General features: G+C 47.5%; 1 protein-coding gene across 3 annotated transcripts in view; it reads left to right on the top strand.

The window, feature by feature from the left end:
* LOC8036586 (semaphorin-1A) overlaps window positions 1–11236 on the top strand; it is a 205503-nt gene extending 194267 nt beyond the window's left edge. For all 3 annotated transcript variants that reach the window (XM_029992800.3, XM_029992801.3, XM_029992799.3), the window contains 2 exons: window positions 3275–3726; window positions 6587–11236. In XM_029992800.3, the coding sequence (XP_029848660.2) occupies window positions 3275–3669 (395 nt within the window). In that variant the 3' untranslated portion in view covers window positions 3670–3726; window positions 6587–11236. The remainder of the gene's footprint in view (window positions 1–3274; window positions 3727–6586) is intronic.
* Window positions 11237–14131: the final 2895 nt, after the last annotated feature.

The following is a 14131-nucleotide window of genomic DNA, read 5'->3' as shown; positions in this document are numbered from 1 at the left end:
TTCACGAAGTAGTTGAATACTTCTAGGAATTTGTAGGTTTTAAGTCGTTCTCAGGTAAATGGGCGAGGCTAGTCGAATAGGTAGTGCTGAAGATGCGCCCACAATACCTTTGGCAGATTTGTCATTTCCTTGAGGAGCAAGTGCTCTTTCTTTTTACCCAAGGGAAGAGAAAGGGATGTCGATCCCGTGTAATTAAATTTCAGGAGGTACCGCAGTTAGTCCTGGGCAGTGATACTTATAAAGTATGCGCTACTCACCAGGGGCCCTCAGAGACAAGCAAAAACAATAGTCAATCGGAAGTAACATACTGCCCCCCGGAAGTTCGGCCATTATTTGTTTTGTAGCGCGAGCTACACTGGCCGAGGTTGAGCAGTTTCGCGTGGCTCGTGCAGAGCCGTGCTGCGCCTTCCAGAGGAGTAACGTCATAGCCGCGGCAGACGCACTGGCACCGCCGCGTGCCCAGCTGTGCGCCTCCGTTGCGCAGTAGCCAAGTCTGACGCTGTACCGCTTGATAGCGCCTCTCATTTTGTGCGCATGTGCAGAGGTATCAGTGGGGGTATACATATAGTGGGGCGTTTGCCAGTGTGGTGTAGCCATGGAGAAGGAGAGCGAAATTGCTGCTGTCACATAATGCGTATACCGTGTGTGTGTCGTTAAAGCAGTAAGCATGATAATCAAGCTAATCCTAGACAACCAGGAAAGTTAAGAATAACCAGCTGGACCTAAGCTCATGCTACGTATATCCTGGCATAGCCGAGCTAAGCCACTGCAATTTTTTTGTGTACCTCCGCACACCCTGTATACTTCGTTTCACCTAAAGTCAAAGCGCAGCATGAGCTGATGAGACCAATCAAACGGCATTAAAAGTCTAACATTGTGAAATCTGTCATCTTTCTGTTTGTGTTCTATTAGCTGAACCAATCGAGCGTGCAGCAAATGCTCCGTGACTTGAGCTTTTAGTATGTGTTTGCACCTCCGACTCTGCTCGTACCTAAAATAAAGGGAAGTAAGTATACATGCGGGTAGAGATGCCGTGAGACACGTATTTCTGTCAGTTTCCTTTCCTTCAACTTCCCTAAATATTACTAGCGCCAACCAGTAATGAAACATATTTTTTATGGCACAATTCTTAGCAAAAATTACATTTTGGCACCAATTGTAGCAGACTTTCGTTCATGGCAAAATTTGGCACAATCAGCTCAGCACTTCCATCACTAAGGCAATGCCGCGTGTAGCGGAAGGCGGTTGAACAGCCACTGCCTCATTCATTAACTTTTCATTGAAAAATAGCTAACAACACTGTATTTGTGTTTAACATCTGACACGCATGTCCATTTGTAAACGCCTGAAGACGGGCTCTCCCCGTGAATAATTTTTGCTTCACGAGAAACCGGCAGGGTTAAGGAGCTGTAAACATGTGAGGTGTGCGGCCTGCTGCTGGGATGGGTGGAGGACTCGTCCCTGCAAGTGCCATAAATATGGATAAATCTACCATCCGCAAGAGGCAATGAAAAATTTATTGTTCCGAGAATACACACAAATTACGGAAAGAGGCTAAGGAAATATTATATACCATGTCTTTTCAATGAACTACCGGGTAATCTGCAGAACCTGCCGTCGTTTAAAATTGCAAAAAGAGAGATAATGAAATGGTGTCAATGTGCGCGCACATAAATTACCAAGTATGTGTTGCTGATTCATTTATGATTTGCCGTAACATGAACTCGTTCTGCTTTTGTCATGTTCTTTTTGAAATGTGTTTGTGGTTTTGCTCCGAAATAGTTTGCCCCATTCAGTGCCAATGATTGTGTAACTTCAATGGTGCAGCTGCCCCGTTTTGTGTATTTTATCTTAATCTTGTTGTTGTAGTTTCTTTTCTTTTTCTTTTTTTTTTTTGGGGGGGGGGGGGGGTCAATTGTACTCCGGTGTACTCCGTCTCACGAAAGCACAAAAGTGCTTTTGTGAGACAGATTTATATGTTTGCAAAATGAACCGAAAATAAACTATTACTAATAATAGTGCGAGCACCCGACGTAATATATGTGAGGGATGTACCAGGTGTCCCAAATACCAGCCAGGCTCTTTAAATTGACCGCAAAATTCAATTTCTTAACCTATCATGCTAGGATTTTGTGCAGCGTTTCCCTCAGATGGTGCATATTTTTTGTAAAATTTGCAAAGAGCGAACTTACCAGCAAAAAGTAAAGAAAGAAAAGGCCTAACTTCTATGGAAACTCAGCAAAGCTACCGGTCTTCAAACAGTACGGCGCCGTTTCACACGGGAGACGAGATGGCGCAAGCGGTCGCGATGCCAACTGCCGCCGAGGAACGAGCATATGGCGCCAAGAGCCGGCGTCAAATAGCAGACAATCTTTTCAACTCAAAAGCGGCGCACGTTCCGCAGGCGGCGACAGTCGCAGAACCAAAAACGGGCGTGGTAACAACAAGGAACTGTAAAACAGTCAAAATAACCGGAAAAGAAAAAAAACTCTAAAAAAAGTCAAAATAACTTGACAAACCATTTTTTTAATTGATTATCTGTCCATTCAATGTGTTTTGTTAGTAAGGATGCTAAGATTATGCATTGGCAACTGACATCGAAAAAGCTTCCGCCGCTTTTGTGTCGAAAATAACATCTGCTATTTGTTGCCGGCTGTCGGCGCCATATGCTCGTTTGTTGACGGCAATTGTCGTCATGACCACCTGTGCCCTTTTTTGTCTCCCGTGCGAAACGGCGCCGTGTTGTTTGAAGACCAGTGGCTGTGCTGCGTTTCCATAGGGGTTCCTTTTCCTTTCTTTACTTTTTCCTCAAGTAAGCTCGCTCTGCGAATTTTACAAAAAAAAATGCACTATCTGTGGGCAACGCTGCACAAAGTCGTAGCGCGATAGAAACCGAATTTTCCGGTCTTAAAGATCCACTATTTCATAAAAGAAACCAAATTTTCCAGTCTTAAAGAGCCACTATTTGGGACACCCGGTAGTGTGAGCTTGATTAATGTAGGTGAATCTGAGTAATATGGTGCAAGCGTTCAATGTAGTGCAAGCACTTGCCCGAGCACCCGCTGCAGTGCGAGCAAGAGGCGTAAAACGTAAGTGCGAGCACCCGAGCCAAAAGAGCGATTGCAACCCGACACCACCCTTTCCGTCGCTGCCGTCTTCAGTCCTCATTCTAAGGAAAAGTGCCGCACCACGCTCTCAAATGCCGCCCCACTGTTGAAACCGAAATTAGTCTGTTCTAAACAAAAGGCGCGCACACGTCGTTTCTCCTCTGCAGGCGGCGTGGCGGGCGCGTCGCTGCACGGCGCCCAGGGGGGCCCCTCGGCGTCGTCGCAGTTCTACACGGCGGAGACGCTGGCCATCGCAGTGACAACCAGCATCGTGTCCTCACTGGTGGTGGGCTTCATCAGCGGCTACATCTTCAGCCGGCGCTGCCGCGGGGACGAGGAGGCAGACGACGCATGCCCGGCGGACGACTACTCGCACTACCTGGACCGGGGGGGTGGCGGGGACCCCCACGCAGAGGGCTTCCTTGCGGCGGCCCACCACCACCACCACAACAACGCCAAGCCGATCAACCTGGTGCTGAACGTGCCGCCCAAGAACGGCAAGAACGCCAACAGTTCGGCCGACAACAAGCCCCTGCAGAAGGTGAAGAAGATCTACTTATAGCGGACGAGCGACGCCGCCACGGGAGCACTGCTGCGGCGGGAGGGCGCCCTGATCGACGTGAGTTTCCTCTTTTCGGCCATTCTGAGCGAATCCTACGCATCCGTGGCTCGGTTTGGAACCGAGGAAGCGGGCATCTATTACACACCTGCTTTAATCGTACACACAGGGGAAGAATGCACCCAATGAATATGATACAATATATAGGGCATCCCGAAGCAGACCTGACACCATAAAACGATGCTGCGTCTTCACAAAGAAAGCTCAAACTTTTACGCTGTGTGCACCAAGCAGGTCAGCATTACTTTGTGAGATCTTAAGGCGTAGTTCTCTTTCTAAAGAAAAGTGACAGCAAAAAGCTTGCGGAGGTCCACGTTAGGCACGTTCACAGATGATAGAGTTACCGACGCTATTGACTCGTGGTGCCGTCTTCCAATGAGCGCAGCTAGTAGGCGGCCAACTGTCGTCTGCTTGCTGCACTGTCGGTAGATGGCGCCACAAGTGAACGGCCTCGGTAGCTCGGTCGTCTGCGAATGCGCCCAACGTGGCCTTTGGTAAGTATTTTTAGAATGCAGCTCTTGGGTGCCCGTTTCCGTGTTTCGCGGCATTGCCTTCCAAGTCGGCGTAACCGGCTTGCTAAATTTAGTGGTAAATTGAATTGATGTTGAGGTCGTGTGACGTCAATTTTCTAGCTAAATCTAGTGTAGAAACTGAATTTGTTCATGGGTGACGTGACACAGTCATCTGACATCATTTTTCCTGCTAAATTTAGCGGGGAAACTGAATTGGTGTTGAGGTCATCTGATGTCAATTTTCCCGCTTAGTCTAGCGGAGAAATTGATTTTGTTCATGTATAATGTGACACAAAGTCATGTGACGTCATTTTCCCTGCTATATTTAGCCCGGAAACTGAATTTATGTTGGGGTCATGTGGTGTCAGTTTTCCAGCTAAATTTAGAGGGGAATCTGTGGGAGGAGGAGGAGGAGGGGAAAAGGAGAGGAGGAAAGGCATGCCCTCCCCCTCCTTCTCAAGAGCTGCGCTCTAATTTCATAATACAGATTTCTAAACATCTTTTAATTTTTTTTTTACTTTTTACGGGAAGAAAACTGTGCTTTAAAATTTCGCGCGGTAAAACTGACCTGCTTAGTGCACGTTCGGTGAAGGTTTGAGCATTCTATGTACAGGCGCTGATTTTTCCAGCTTCAGCTTCAGTTGTCACGGTCGAGCACGTGCATGAAGCCAAGGCTGGGCGAAAGGCATGGAGCTCATGCCTAGGCCAGGTGTTCGAAAAATATGCCATTCTTATTCTGGCAGTGACTCCAGCTTCTCAATGGCAAATACAGTCTTCCTTCATTGTATCGAAGTTACTTTTTTTCGAATTATCGCTTTTAATAAAGTTCAACGTGGTCCCGACCGATGTGCACGGATTTTCAACCAGACCATTCGAAGTGTAATGGCAGTTGACCGCACTTATTACGAAGGCCGAGGTGCAGAGACCCTCCTGTTCTCTCTCTGTTCTTCACCGAGGCGAGCGGCGAACACGGAGTAAACGAGTGACGGAGGGCAGAGCGCAGCTTCCGACGCCAATGTGCCGGTGCGGGGACGTGGGCTGGGGGCAGCGTCGAGGTCCCGACGCTACTCATGGCGCCTGCGGCTTGTGCTGCCCAACTCCTGTCGGAGTAGGGTCAAGGGAGCGATAGAGCCTGGAGGAGGTCATCCCTTCGGGAGTTCCCGACGCACACGCCTGGAGCGTACAACACGCGCACGTGCTTCGTATGGGACAAAGGGAATATATACCGAAAGTTCCTTAGACTTGCGAGGTTGACATAAGCGGCCAGCCCAAGGCCGAAATCGCCAAAGAATTAGACATTCCGGCATCGGCTGTTTGACGCTGTCCATCGTTTTCGGAACAAGCAAGGTATATTGGACAGGTTTGAGAGGTTTCTCTCATGCATGAGAAAGTGCACTCGCGACCCGAACATGAAAGATCGTCAACTGCTTCACGCACGTCAGATTTTCTCGCGAGCACGCTTGCCTAGCCAACGCATGATTTCCATAGCTGCAACTATGGAGTGCGTGAAAACGCGTTGGCAAAGCCACCTAGGATAACTGATTTGTCCTCGCTTGTTGATGCGGACGTTCCTGTTGTTGTAGACCTTGCGTGTGGCCAGGGTAAACACGAAGTGACGATGGAACCTTGGGAAACGCCGACAACCGCGGAGACATTAAACATTTTTTGGCTGCTTCGAAACAAAGTGGAGTGCTGCAATAGTGACAGTGTTCTTGCAATGCGTGGAGCAGTTCAAGGAGATTTGATGCCCGGATGGAATTATCGGCAAACTCCAATTAATTATTTTTTTTTTACTCGGTAAAGCTAGATGTTCACAACCAAGGTTTGTTTGATTAAATATTGTACACACTGTTCCCGTCCATCTTCAAGGCTCCTGGCACTGTTTTTTTTGGACTCTGTCGCTGTTTTCAAATTACAGTCGACTCTCATTAATTCAAACTCTTATTTTAAACTTGCGGGTAATTCAAACTAACATGCTGGTCCCATCCTATGCGTCTCTATGGGAGAAAACCCCCGGTGCTTTTTTTTCAAACAAATTTTCAGTCCCCCTCAAGTTGGAAATAACAAGATTTGACTGTACCGCTTTATTGAATTTTTTTTGCCGTCCTGTTGACTTTGTTATAACGAGGGATTACTGTATGGTTACAGTAATCTATATCGATCCACATCTATATCGATATTATTCTTATAATGTAACACCGCCAATCATTGCAACCAGAGAGTTTTCTGGGCAGAACTTGCCCTGCCTCTAGACCTGTGGCAGGCAATAGTGCTGGCGGTGTTGCGTCCGACCGTCATTGCCGACACTTTCAAGCCAGTGACCAGTCGTGCGCTTCGTCTCTTTGCAGGGATGAACGTGCGACCGACGAAGGATGCACCGGCCATTATGCAAGCAGACGACGGAGGGAGGGGCCGAGCGTCCGCTCTCTGCGGTCCACTGCAACTTCCCGGCCAATAGCGGCAATCGTACGGTCGTCACGTGCTTCCGAGGGGGACGGCCACCTCTACGAGGAGTCCTCGGCACAGTGCAGAGAGGGGCAGGCGTTCTTGTCGTTCCTGAGACACGACACACGCATGGCTATGGACGACGATGAGCAGTGCCCGGCTGCCGAAGCGGGAAGGGGGCCGCCATTGGAGGACGCAAGGGACCTACCATTTTGAGGACATATTGTTTGGGGAACAAGACTACAGGGACCTCGGCGCTTCTTCCGTGGTGCCACAGGGTTGCGTCGGATCGGGACTCGAAAGCAGCCGCGGAGCGCGTCGGTGCGAGAGTGCGGGCTCGACCGGCGTTTCGTCTGCTGACGACAACGTGCCCTTCGCGAGATGGCGTCCACGTGCGACTGCGTTGCATCCCATGCCTCGAAGTTGACCGAGTTTAGAGAGCAGATCGAAACCAAAAAAACCAGGACTACGGGGTCGACGAGATTCGTTGCCGTCTTGTGCTTCCCGAGAATGCTGTCGGCAAGGTGTGTCCAGTTCACCTTAGAACTCAATCCGAGGACCGCATTGCACGATTCTAAGAGCGCCGCTTCAGTTGCGTCGGCACCAGATTGAAGAGTCCCGTGCCCGTTTCTCGTACCGGTTTAACTCTTTGAGGTGTTTGCGAGACGGCGAGGCTGCATCGGCGTGAGGTCGCGGCAGCTGCATCGTAATTCTCGACTGCGTCCTCTCGACTTGTGAGACGTCGATCGCCGTGGCTGCGACGGATGTGCCGGCTGTGCAGTGAACCCTACGTGCTGCAACGCGGGCGATTGCCACAACGCGTCGGAAGGAGGCCCGCGTCATGAGCGGCAAAAGAGAGACTTCTAGTCGTGTCGGTGCGCGTCTGCTAGTTACTATCGTGTTGTCTTTCTACGATTCTATGAACCGTGCTCGCTGACGCAATCGAGCTGCGGTGGAACCGCGTGGCGGTGTCGCAACCCTGGCTGCACTTCAAAGCTCGTTTTTATTATTATTTGTTTCCCCTTTTTTTTTTATTGGCTCTTTTGACTCTGTTTCTAAACTGCGCCTAAGTTGTTGTTATATTGATGTTGTACTATACCTATGTGCTGTCTTTTTTCACCGATTTATATTGTTTTCGTAAGCAAGCATTCCCGTTGCTGTTTCATTGACGCAGCGCTTGCCAAAATGTCTTTCTTTTGTGCCTTCCCTTCTGCGTCTTTTGTTTAGTGATTATTTTTATCCCCGGCCACGCACCGCTTCAATGGCAAACAGCATCGTCTGCGCTCCTCCGCCAACCACTGGCGCTGGAAAAGTTTTATCTATTTATTAAAGGTCCCCCGGCCAACGTCTACGATTGTTTGCCGCATTTTGTACAGCATCGTTGTTTTTTCCCTTTTGATTTCATTTACAGTTCTCGTGGTCATATCAGCTCGCCTGTAGATGCTACCATTTGATCCTCGTCTGCAATGAAGAGAAGATTTTTATTTCATTTGGTGTTTATCGTGTACAAAACTCGCTTGTTTTTTACCGACCGTGTAATGAAATAATGACTACACACTCGTCTTCACCTCAAGAAAAAAAGCAAGTTTTGCACATTGTTCGTACACTGCGCAAAGTAGTTCTTACGAGATTTGGTTGTCGGAGGGAGAAACAACACTTTAGGCGTTTGAATGTGTACGTCTTGACGACGTATCTCTAATCTAAAATGCACCTGCACATATCTCAATTCCATACATAGAAGGGGATATCAGTCTCTTTTACTACGGGTTCTTGAGGTGAAAACGAGTGGAGTCGCACGATTATCTCGATTTACCTAGTCCGAGTCAGGAGAAAAGATATCCCAAGGGGTTTTGCTCCCAGCCAATCGTCTTGACGCCCCCTTTTCCTCCCCTTTTTGTCGATCGTCTCTTAAAGACGGAAGTGCCGATCTTGCGAATCCGAGGCGGCTTGGGATGCTTTCCTCTCGGGGGGGAAAAAAAAAACGTGCTCGGCTTGTGGAGTTTGAACGGGCCAAATGCTTTTTCATACCGAGAGTGCGTGCGTTTCAACACGGTACCCAGTTTTCTTTATCTCACCGTTTCCGACGTCAAGTACAGTCGTCCACACCGTTAAGCGGAGCAAGGCTTAGCCTTAGATACAAACGCCACAAAGGAACGAGCGATGACTGAGCGTTCTTTCGTGTCAGTGTTTATCCGGTTCGCTGCGACAGGTGCTCTCGCTTCTATTGACAGTGTGGACTGCTGTACGTCGGTTCCGTCGTGCCGTTTTTTTGTTTGTTTTTGTACATGTATGTGTGTGCTTGTGTTGTGCATAGCAATCAATATATCCGAGGTTTTACAGTTGCTTTCAGAGCTCCCTAGTTGATCGAGTTTTCCGTCGACAATAATGAAACGCGGCTGTTTGATGACCGCTTTACCGTTGGCTGGACGACGTGGGATTCAAACCTTTTTTTCTTGAAACCGAGAGGGCTGTTAGGTTTGTCCGGGGCGCGAAGCTCACACAACGATAGCGGGAGGACAGTTTTGTGTCTGTGTCTCTGTACAGAACTGTGACAGACGTTTTTCAGCTTCCCTTTCCTCATCCCGGTAATATTGACAGGCATTGCAAGCAGCCCCACCAGAGACAAACCTCTGCTCACAACGTTGCATCCATACTGGGGTGCGTCCCTCCCAACCCTGTACGTAGTCTGTTATGGTCCCTTTTTCTTTTTTATTGTAGTAACTGTATTCTTTGTCAGTCATAGTGTACTTTAGTTCGCCTTCCCTCTGCCACCATAATCACCGAGCTATTCTCATTAATGTCTACGCTCTTCCTTTGCCCGTTTTCCGAAGTTTGCCCGTAATTTGATGTGGCTTCCATACTGTCAGTAATAATTGCACAAAGGATGCCAGCGTTTCGAGGTTGGCGTTTTGCGGGAATTTCAGTTTGGTTCGCTTTTGTAATTTAGCCAATTTGCGCGCTTGTGGCCGATTCAATTCGGCGAAGACAAAAAAAAAAGACCCGACATTGTGCGGCTCTTAGGTAAGCCTGTATATGCGACAGACTGAATTCGTTGGGTTTGGACGAGTTTTGAGAAAGAAAACGACGACGTAAAAATTGATTTTTTTACTGCATGATAGTACTGTAAAGTTTGCAATTGCGAAAGAAATAAGGAGTGCTGCAAGTCTTGGGCAGACGCCGCAGTACATCAAAAACTTCTATTGCAGCGATAGACAGTTTTCATTGTTAAAAGAGCTTCGGGTAAAGCAATGGAAGTTTAAAACAAAATGTGTTGCAACTTTTCACAGATGCTGCAGTCCCTTAACAACTTCAAAGAATCGCTAGCAGGCCCCTGCATCGTCTCGTATTCAGCGCCAAAGAGCATCATTCTAGAGCCGCCCGTGATGCGGCGCAATATGTGTACAAGGTTGCAAGGCGGGTCTTGCTTCGATGCCAGTTTTAGCTTTACGTAAGTGTCTGTCGTTTTAGTTCGTAGAAGGGACAACCCGCGGTCAAAACGGACAGAGGGGTAAAAAAATAAACTGAGGTGCCTTTGTTTGACGAAATCTTTCTGCATGGCGCGTGTGTACTTGCGCAAACGTGGGTGCAGCCGAAATACTTACGACATGCAATACAACGTGAAAATGCTACAAAAAAAAAATGTCGAGGACATTCCGAATTAGGGATGTGTTCAAATGCCCCCTTTTTTTTCTTATTTTTGGCAGCTATCTTTTTTTTTACCCATAAAGATTTTTGTGGTTGCGGACAGGATGAGAATGACATGGAGGAGCTTCAGTTGTCCCGCCCCCAGTGCAAGCTTCCCACCTTCGGTAATGCTTCAGAAGCGCTGCGGAAGGCCAGAAGTGCATGCTGGAAGCCGAGCATCGAAAGAGGTGCCCAATGTTCTCGTCCTGTCAGCGTCTATGGAACAGAAAAAGGAAACTTAGGAAATCAGTTGCTATCAAAGAGAAACATATTTATTGAACCGAGTTTAAAATATGTTGCGTTGTTAGAAGACAGTTTATGGTACACCTACGTTTCCCCGAACCGCTGTTAAAAATTCCCCTCTGTTCTTCAAAAACCGTTGCAAGTACCGTTGCTTTTTTTTCTTTTTTAAGAACCTTTATGCGCCAGCGTTGTTTTGCTCGTTTGTTCAAAGATGTCACGTGCTGCTCCAGCGAACATACAGTGCTCATTCTTGTGTGTGTGTGCACGTGTACGAGTTTGTTTTTTAGATGAAGCTTCTTCGTAAGTAAGTTTTAAGCCTTTGGCTTGGACCCCCTTTTATTTCTTTGTTCGTCAACACAATAACTGCTAGTAATAACACTATTACAGGGACATAACCTTTTTCCCCTCCCTCAATCGTGCCCCCCCCCCCCTTTTCCCCATTAGTCTAACGGTGAGATAGCAGATTGTGCGTACCGCTCCATATCCTTTTTTTTTTTTGTACATGGAGAGAAGAGCAGCCCCAGGTAGAGATTCGGCTCTCTGCGGGTTATCGTGTCCAAGCCCAGAGAGGATTGTTGTACAGCTATGTTGATGTTAATACGACAATAAAACTTCTTCTCCAGCAATCGCTCGCTGTGGCTTCCTGGCGAATGCGTTTTCGGTTGGATTTGGGGGCATTTATAAGGTTCCCCAAGCTTTCTCTCGTCAGTCGAGCCAAGCAACCCAACTCGTTCTGCCGTACACTGCAGAAACGTCCCACTTTAATTGCCGAATTCCGTTCCGGTGAAGCTAACTCTGATTTAGCTGTGAAAAAAGTGACTGAAGCATGACCAGCTGACAAATACCTGCACCGTGCAACTGACAAAGCAGGAGGGAGGGCTTTGAGATGCTTCAAGAAGGCTTAAGCAGCTACAAAAACTTCAAAAGCAACGAGGAAAAATAAAAGAAACGGTGCGAAAGGAGGGTGTGGTAACGGTGACACGTCGTTGCACGCTCGGAAGGCCAAGATTGGAGTTCCACTGCATTCCTCATATAATTCTATTTGGCATACGACGGTTCGATCCGACATCAAATTGAAACCACAAATCTTTTTTGCATAGCATGTCATCCGTTAAAGTGTGGTAAAACACCAGTACTGTATTAGAATACAGGTCACATTTTTTTCCATTTTTCTCTGAATTTGGCAGCGGTGGAACTTACAAGTGGCGATTAGGAGCAGCTCCTGAAGCAGGGGACAACAGGTTTTGGAGCAGAGATTCCCATTCTTGGAGCAGATAATTTTGAGCTTTCATGTCAGAAAATTTTATACAATCTCTTTGAAAATTAGTTTGTGGAAAAAAAATGCAGTTGTTGGAGTGTTGGTTTACTAAAGTGTCATATCTACGGAGATTTTTTTTTTTATTGAACATTCATATGCAGGTAATTTGGCAGATGTCTCAATTAATGTATTAGGAGTACCGATGGCGTCTAGGGTTTGTGTCAGGGTGACGTCATTGTCATGAGCTCGACATCAAACGGACACTTTCATGTTGAATGTGTCCCAGGCAGCTGTCTGCTTTGTAGTAGCTACAAGCAGATAATATTTGCTTACCGTACCTACATTGAGATGGCAATTGTAAATGACAGATTTTACATACAATTAAAAAGGAGCCCAGCCATACCTAATTGAGGTGATTTATAAATATTCTTGCTGTATGGGCAAATATTTTCTTCAATTCTGAACTAAAAAAAAATAACACGGGTTGTTAAACATTGCTGCCTAACATATACTGTTGCATTATGCAAGTTAAATTTTGAAGATTTTACTGCAATGTAAATATCAACAATCACAAAGTTTCCTTTTTCTTAATACATTAGGAGCGCGCGTGCATTATACCGCCTTGAAAATGTGTTCTTCGCCTAAGCGCGCGGCTGCGCTGCGGCGAAGCGAGTCGCGAGGTCGCTGTGTTAGCTCCGCGGGTATTGCCTCTCCACAGTGCCCTGGTGCTTGAGGAGAAGCGCACTCAAGGAGGCTAACCCGCCGCGATCAACACTTCGAAAAGTACGAACATCGCAGTTAATTTTGAAGCGAATATCAAATAGCATATTATATGAAACTACTATTTGAATATTCGCGCAACCCTATTCTTCGCACATAATGCTTAAACATAAAAAAATGAGCCATTCCACTCTGTGAAGGTGTTTAGCATGCGACACAGACGTGACGCAGAATTTTCAACAAATGTACAAACACATTTATTGTCTTCATCGGTGGCCATCGTGACGAAAGGTACGCAGACACATTTACTGTCTTGATCGGTGGCATCCATTATTTCGCGTGGACGACTATCGAGGAGCCGGAGGACACTAGACACCTGCGACGGGACCGCCACCCCGGGAGAGCGAAATGAAAGGAAACTAGGCACGCAAGTGCTTGGAACAACGACAAAGCTAGAGGGCGGTACAAGTGTAGACATGGTCGACGCGGGTCGCACAGCGGCAAATCTTGGAGAAACCGTTATTATTTACCTGAGAGTCCACTGATCTTGAAAAGTGTGCCTATAGATAACTAATCCACTGAATAGACCGATTGCTAAATTAGCCGAGCATCAAGGAGAATGCAGGGAATGGTGTTCCACGCGCCGCACGTGCCGGCGTCTGCATGCAGTAACTGTTCTAAAGCAAAAGCCTAAAGCAAATGGCTTCCTGGACGGCGTTCGTCAGCGCTTTATTTTGGTTAATTCAAATTACTCGTGCGGCTCCGGCGTCTACAGAGGTAATTGTTTTAAAGCAAAAGCCTAAAACAAATGGCATCTTGCACGCGCGTTCGTCAACGCTTTATTTTGGTTATTTACATTGAATCTTTTATACGGGGAAGGCGTGCGTGTGCTGCGGCGCAACGGTAGAGTTTTTGTCGATGCACATGAAAAATCCACGGAACCCTAGCCATAAACAGCTTCGCTGTAAAAACTGTACTTTTTTATATTTAGTAGCATCTCCAACAATGCCACGTGCCAATTTCAGTTTCCTTTTCAAGAAAAACTCCCTTTTGGCACAGACGTGGCACGAATTGTGCACAGATATAGCCTTTGTAGCAGCATGTAGCAGGTTATTCCTTCTGGCGCAAACGGCGCAGCAATTCCACCACTGATTTGGGGGTTAACTTATTGTGGCTGAATAAGTTTCCTACCACGTCGAGCTAACCGAGATGCTCCCCTGGTACAACCGCTTCTGTGGAGAACGCGTCAACACGTTCGTGCCCAGAACAAGGAGTAACTTTATTCTCTCGAAAATAACAGACGATGCCGCCCTGCGGTGGCACAGGGTTGCCTGCGGCAATCACGTACGCAAGGGTTGCGCCCTCTACAGCTTCTTCGAGCACACCAGTACAGCGCAGTGAAGCTTGGCACGCACGTTCTACATGCAGCGAATTTCTACAAGCAGCGCGCCAAGTCTTCCTTTTCCAAACGGCGCTCCGGCGGTGACGTCACGCTCCCCCACTGCGCAGGCGTGGCGAACCCCGCCGGCTTCACTGCGGCTTC

This window comes from Ixodes scapularis, unplaced genomic scaffold, assembly GCF_016920785.2.
Source record: "Ixodes scapularis isolate PalLabHiFi unplaced genomic scaffold, ASM1692078v2 PGA_scaffold11__112_contigs__length_91849675, whole genome shotgun sequence".
NCBI classification, from domain to species: Eukaryota; Metazoa; Arthropoda; class Arachnida; order Ixodida; family Ixodidae; genus Ixodes; species Ixodes scapularis.
Note: the sequence above shows the minus strand (reverse complement) of the source record. Positions and strands in the feature narration are given on the sequence as shown.